Genomic DNA, 6,703 nt, shown 5'->3' with positions numbered 1-6,703 from the left:
TAAAATCCGAATCTTCGTGCTTCTGCCTACGACACTACATGTACCAGGTTTCCGTTTACCCAAGTATAGCAATTCCTTCTGCCTACGACACTACCTCGTTTCCGTACACCCCTGATTAATAAATTAATTCTGTCTACGATACTACCTCGTTTAATTTCCGTACACTCCAGATTAGGAATTCCTTCTGCCTACGACACTACCTCGTTTCCGTACACCCCTTATTAGTTATTCCTTCTGTCTACGACACTACCTCGTTTCCGTACACCCCTGATTAATAAATTAATTCTGTCTACGACACTACCTCGTTTAATTTCCGTACACTCCAGATAAGGAATTCCTTCTGCCTACGACACTACCTCGTTTCCGTACACCCCTTATTAGTTATTCCTTCTGTCTACGACACTACCTCGTTTCCGTACACCCCTGATTAATAAATTAATTCTGCCTACGACACTACCTCGTTTTCGTACACCCCAGATTAGCAATTCCTTCTGCCTACGACACTACCTCGTTTCCGTACACCCCTGATTAGTTATTCCTTCTGTCTACGACACTACCTCGTTTCGATACACACCTGATCCGGTTATTAGTAATTCCTTCTGTCTACGACACTACCTCGTTTCCATACATCCCTGATCTACATCGTTTCCGTACACCAGTGACGTATAATGTATTATACGTCTCTGCGTACACCCCTGATTTATCAATTCCTTCTGCCTACGACACTTCCTTGTTTTTTTTACACCCCTGATTTATCAATTCGTTCTGTCTACGACACTACCTCGTTTCCGTACACACCTGATTTATCAATTCCTTCTGCATACGACACTTTATCTACCTCGTTTCCGTACACCCCTGATTTATCAATTCCTTCTGTCTACGACACTACCTCGTTTCCATACACACCTGATTTTTCAATTCCTTCTGCCTACGACACTACCTCGTTTCCGTACACACATGATTTATCAATTCCTTCTGCCTACGACACTACCTCGTTTCCGTACACCCCTGATTTATCAATTCGTTCTGTCTACGACACTACCTCGTTTTCGTACACCCCTGATTTATCAATTCCTTCTGCCAACGACACTTCCTCGTTTTTTTTACACCCCTGATTTATCAATTCGTTCTGTCTACGACACTATCTCGTTTCCGTACACCCCTGATTTATCAATTCCTTCTGTCTACGACACTCCCTCGTTTCCATACACACCTGATTTATCAATTCCTTCTGCCTACGTATACGACACTACCTCGTTTTTTTACACACCTGATTTATCAATTCGTTCTGTCTACGACACTATCTCGTTTCCGTACACACCTGATTTATCAATTCCTTCTGTCTACGACACTACCTCGTTTCCATACACACCTGATTTATCAATTCCTTCTGCCTACGTATACGACACTACCTCGTTTCCGTACACACCTGATTTATCAATTCCTCCTGCCTACGACACTACCTCGTTTCCGTACACACCTGATTTATCAATTCCTTCTGCCTACGACACTACCTCGTTTCTATACACCCCTTATTAGGAATTCCTAGAATTGTTTATCGTGTCAACAAAGAAGGTCGTGAACTAGACCTACTAAATCGGTCTAGTGTTGTCAGTGTTGACAACGTACGACGACGACAAATACCGCTGTCAAATAACACTGGTAGGTACATGCATATATAGACGATTTTGTATCATAACGAAATAGTAACACTGTCAGGGAATGTCTTATCCTGCACCAAGTCATCAGAAATACTGACTGATTTTACACGTCTTTGTTCGTGTAATGTTGATACCTGTGTATATGCTCAAGTGTTGTGATTGATTGTTTTAATACAAAATTGGGAGTTTTCCATGTTAGACACTTGTCTGGAATAGTATTAATATAGGTGAGGATATTTTTCTATTGAGTATTGTAAACTTTTGGGTTATTTTCTGCAAAGTCGAATGGCAGCATATGATAACCTAAAACGAAAGTAGATTTAATCAATATGCCAATTGTTTATTGGCCTCGGTTATTTGCGTCGAATTACTGCCTGTTAAATAGGTGTTTCCTCGCTTTGCATTCCAAGTGTTCATTTCACAAACACAGTGAAAGTATGCAACTTTGACGATTATGATTTTGTTATCACTTCGTAACTTAAATGCATGAATATATTTACATACAGCTCAATAACAAATGTGGAATTTCCCCACGAAACGACAACAACCGTAATGTTATTGAAAACGAAAGTAGTTTAAATCCTCTTATTAGTTACTAGTGTATTATCCCAATCTAATGGTGTATTATATATTAAAATTGTATTTTTCTTCTCGTTTTAGATGTGCCAAACGAAACGAATGATAATACCGATCAATTAAGCAATATCATTCTACATTGAATTTGTGGGAACTGAACGCTTCTGCCTAGATTTTCCTGACGAAGTATTAATGACTATGCTGTTGCATCGCTAGTTTGTAATGTTTGGGCAAAATAGAATAAGCACAAATAGGATTCGGCGTTAAAAAAGGGCTATTATGGTTTTTGAAATACATCTGTTTTGCGTATTAAATAGCCGTGATCGATCCTTTACAGTGCCTTAAAGTCACGATCAATATATTTTTATCTTGCTTTGTGTAGAAGATTTCATAAACATTAAAAAGGTAGAATCAATGTGAGTAACTTAATCAATCAAGGTTGAGTTTACAAAGTATTTTTTCATTATAGTGTCAAGTTTTTTTAGTGTTCATGAAATCTTGCCCACAATTTAAATGTTCTGGAAATTAGGAAGGTTAAATATAAACTTTATTTATTTTACAACCATTATGAAGCAAGTAATTTCAACTTATATTGNGGGGGGGGGGGGGGGGGGGGGGGGGGGGGGGGGGGGTGTCTTATTGTGATAGGAAACCGGAGTACCCGGAGAAAACCCACGTGCTCGGGGAGGTGACCTCACACCTTTCACGTCGGATCGGGGAATCGAACCCCGACCGCCTTGATGAAAGGCAAGTGCGCTATCCACTGCACCACTCGATCACCCAATACAAATTATCCTCAATTAGGAAATTAGGAAAGTTACACCCTTTATATAAAATAGCACATGAATGGAGGTAGCATAATCTTACTAAAGCCTAAAACATATTATACAACAATGGGAGATTGATGGACTAACAGTTATTGTTTGATTACCATATACTGTACGTATCGGTTAATACCAAGCGCCCTGCGTTGGACTTGACATACATGCATGTAACAATGTTGTCGTGTTTAATAGAAAAGATGACTTCCAAACACGAGGTTGTGGTGGCCATTGACTTCGGTACCACGTACTCGGGGTACGCTTTTTCAACGACCTCAGAATACCAGAAGGTAAGGTATATACCAAATGATGTCACTTTGTTCCCCTTCAGAGCGTCGCCTTTCTATCATCACAAAATATCAACTGCGCCAATATGAATGTATGCCTATTTTAACTCTTTTGAATAATGCAGTAAATGGAGATACTGGATATCGTATCATTTTGTATATACTTGCAATTTAATCAACTGTAAAATTCTGAATATTAACTTTTATTCAGTGGATGATCTTTTGATATGCTCACACGGAACTTCTCTACCAGTGGTTCTTTTTTTATTTTACTTTTGAAATGTGTCAATAGAAACATACATATATATGGACGCATTTTTTTTCTTTCTAGGACCCCACGAAAATCTCAGCTAACAGTGCCTGGATAGCGGCTTCAGCAGGTCTTTTGTCCCTAAAGTGTCCGACCTGTATACTATTTGACAAGGACCAGAAGTTCGTAAACTTTGGCTACGAGGCCGAGGATAAGTACGCCAACCTCGCCTTGGATAACATGCACCACGAGTACTACTTCTTTAAGCAATTTAAAATGTCGCTGCACAAAAATAAGGTACATTGTCAATTAAAACAAAATAACTGAAAAACTTGATAAACAAACAAAAAAAGCATTCTGACAAAGTCAAAGAACCTGATTTATGTCGAAAACACCTTCATAAATACTTCCTCTATTGTAAATATCTCTTTGATAGGATGCATTATGCCGTTGTAATACAACATGGGTACGCTTATTTGTCCACCGTTCTTCGATGTGTTACTATCATTATTTTAAACTTAATATTGTTTCTTGCTGTCCACTCTGCAAATGTTTATTACGACTTACTTCATGAACTGTATTACCTAATTGACGCTGCCCGCCTTACATACATACACATGTACCTGTACATACTTTCTATTTGACTGCAGGATCTTAACAGGGATACACTCATTGAGGATGAGAGCGGCAAATCAATGAAAGCCAAAACAGTTTTTGCTTCTGGCATTAGATTTCTTAAGAACCACGCCGAGGAGTTAATTAATACAAGAGGGATGAGTTTCGAGGAGTGGGAGATACGATGGGTGGTGACGGTACCCGCTATTTGGTCGGATGCCGCCAAACAGTTCATGCGGGAGGCGGCTCAGAAGGTATGTTCCTTTATGTCGTTCCGTAAAGAATATATCAATTCTCGAATCATTATGTTTTGCTCGAATAAGCTGAAGCGTTCATTCGTCATTAGTGTTTAAATTAAGTAACGTTTATACTTGTATTGTCCCTTTAGATTTTGGTGGTACATCTAGCCACTGGAACATTATGTTACACCTAGAAATGGAACTGTAAGTACCACCAACTTGGATACAAGGTAGTTAAGTGTACTTATGTCTTTACAACTACGGTATGTGTTAACTCTATCTCCATATCACCTGCAGGCGGAGATTATGAACGACCAGCTGCTGATTGCATTAGAACCAGAAGCTGCATCTGTATGCTGCCGACATCTACCAGATGCAAAGGGTTCTGATATTTTCATGCCTGGTTCCAAATACATGGTCCTTGACCTAGGAGGTAAGTTGTTAGTTTATTTGATAAAATCAATAGAACTGTTGACGTTCTAGCGTAATATACAGATAACAAAACATCATAATTTAGGTATATAATGACTTTATATGCAAATATGAACGAAACTTTTAAATATAATAATGATAGGATAAATAACGATTAATTCAAAAGATATTAGTAGAGGATTTGAAAAATATATATACATGTTTTCAAAAACGCATGCCTCAGTAGTTAATATATGCATTTTAGTTCGGCTGAAGTTCACGTGGTATCATCCACCGTTATTCTTGAATACACCACTAGTAAGACAGGTCAAAACTTTAAAGTCGGACACATTGTGATTTGCAAGGCTCAAACATAAATCTAAGAGTCATTATCCTAGGATTTCTTATCTTCTATTTGCTGATATTTATATGATGTCCTTTTACATGTAGGCGGTACAGCAGACATCAATGTACATCAGGTTGTAGAGGATGGGAGTCTGCGCGAGCTTCACAAAGCCTCTGGTGGCGCCTGGGGAGGAACTAGAGTTGACGCCTCTTTCATCCGACTTTTGTGTGCTATTGTTGGAGATGACGTCATGGAAGCATTCCGGAGAGAGCACCCGGCAGACTACATAGATCTACTTCGAGAGTTTGAAGTAAAAAAGAGGAACGTCAAAGAAACAATGGAAAGCAGCGTGAACTTTAGGCTTCCCCTCGCTTTGACCGAGTTGTTCGAAACAAAGAAGAAGATGACATTCCGCGAAGCTCTCGCTGATTCGACGTACAGCGATGACGTCACTCCCATAGCTGACAAAATCAGGATAAAACCTAACCTCATACAGGGCATGTTCCGGGATCCATTAGTCCACCTTGAAGACCATATCCGATGCATACTTGCCAAGCCAGAGGTAAGAGGGACATCGACCCTACTTCTCGTTGGTGGTTTTTCTGAATCTCCAATAGTGCAGGAAACAATGAAAAGAAAATTTCCACGAGTAAAGATCGTTGTTCCTGCGGAATGTGGATTGGCCGTCTTGAAAGGGGCAGTTATATTCGGCCACGAACCAAAGAACATCAGTGCCCGAGTTGCTAAGTTTACGTACGGTATCGCCATCAGTAAACCGTTCATTGAGGGACATCATCCAATAGAAAAAAAGAAAGTCACACAAAACGGAGTTATCTGCACAGACGTATTCCACAAATACGTCGAATGTGGTGAATCCATGGATGTGGACAACTCACAGACATTGTCGTTTAGTGCAGCGAAAGGATGTTCGTCCAATCGCGTTCGCGTTTACAGATCCACCGCGTCTGATCCGATGTTTGTAACAGACGATGGCTGCTGTCTGCTAGGGGAGGTAATTCTGACCCGTAACACGGACCTCAATTTGTCCCAGAAAATTGATGTTAGTCTGACTTTCGGAGGCACAGAATGTTCTGTTGTGGCTAACGACAGCCAGTCAGGCGAATCGTTCCGGTCAAAGTTTGACTTCCTTAATGCATGAACTAACATTACTACGTACACTTACGGAGTCGTCAAAAAAACCACCCCCCCCCCCTATTTTTTTTTTTTTTTTTTAAAACAAAAAAAAAAAACACCCCCCCCCCCCTATTTTTTTTTTTTTTTTTTAAAAACAACAAAAAAAACACCAGCACAGTGCAGTGCAATGTGAGAGATACAACATTTACGAGTTTAAGAAATACATGTGAAACTGTATTATGTTCTGAAGAACGTGTGAATCAACGTGATATTTATATATATACACTAACGCCATTATCTTGCAAACATTAGTGGTTGTATTGTCAATATCCACTTACTGATAGTTCAGTTGGATCATATGCA

General features: G+C 39.5%; 1 protein-coding gene across 4 annotated transcripts; it reads left to right on the top strand.

Annotated features, from left to right (window-relative positions):
- Positions 1–1,445: 1,445 nt before the first annotated feature.
- On the top strand, positions 1,446–6,450 carry LOC110465223 (heat shock 70 kDa protein 12B-like). 4 transcript variants are annotated; one of them, XM_021520898.1, is made up of 6 exons: positions 1,446–1,662; positions 3,254–3,348; positions 3,677–3,892; positions 4,246–4,464; positions 4,747–4,882; positions 5,311–6,450. In XM_021520898.1, the coding sequence occupies exons 2-6, from the start codon at positions 3,259–3,261 to the stop codon at positions 6,363–6,365; spliced, it is 1,716 nt and encodes a 571-aa protein (XP_021376573.1). In that variant the 5' UTR covers positions 1,446–1,662; positions 3,254–3,258; the 3' UTR covers positions 6,366–6,450. The 4 variants fall into 4 exon arrangements, with proteins under 4 accessions (XP_021376573.1, XP_021376574.1, XP_021376572.1 ...); XM_021520899.1 differs by lacking the exon at positions 1,446–1,662 and adding an exon at positions 1,695–1,888; XM_021520897.1 differs by lacking the exon at positions 1,446–1,662 and adding an exon at positions 2,869–2,984.
- The last annotated feature ends 253 nt before the right edge of the window (positions 6,451–6,703 follow it).

This window comes from Mizuhopecten yessoensis, unplaced genomic scaffold (assembly GCF_002113885.1).
Source record: "Mizuhopecten yessoensis strain PY_sf001 unplaced genomic scaffold, ASM211388v2 scaffold11063, whole genome shotgun sequence".
In the NCBI taxonomy this organism is placed as follows: Eukaryota; Metazoa; Mollusca; class Bivalvia; order Pectinida; family Pectinidae; genus Mizuhopecten; species Mizuhopecten yessoensis.
Note: the sequence above shows the minus strand (reverse complement) of the source record. Positions and strands in the feature narration are given on the sequence as shown.

Coding starts and splice junctions, on each gene's coding strand:
- LOC110465223 (XM_021520896.1), top strand. CDS start 3,223: ATGCATGTAACAATGTTGTCGTGTTTAATAGAAAAGATGACTTCCAAA. Junction 3,893..4,245: donor TGTCGCTGCACAAAAATAAG/GTACATTGTCAA, acceptor ATTTGACTGCAG/GATCTTAACAGGGATACACT. Junction 4,465..4,746: donor TGCGGGAGGCGGCTCAGAAG/GTATGTTCCTTT, acceptor TATCACCTGCAG/GCGGAGATTATGAACGACCA.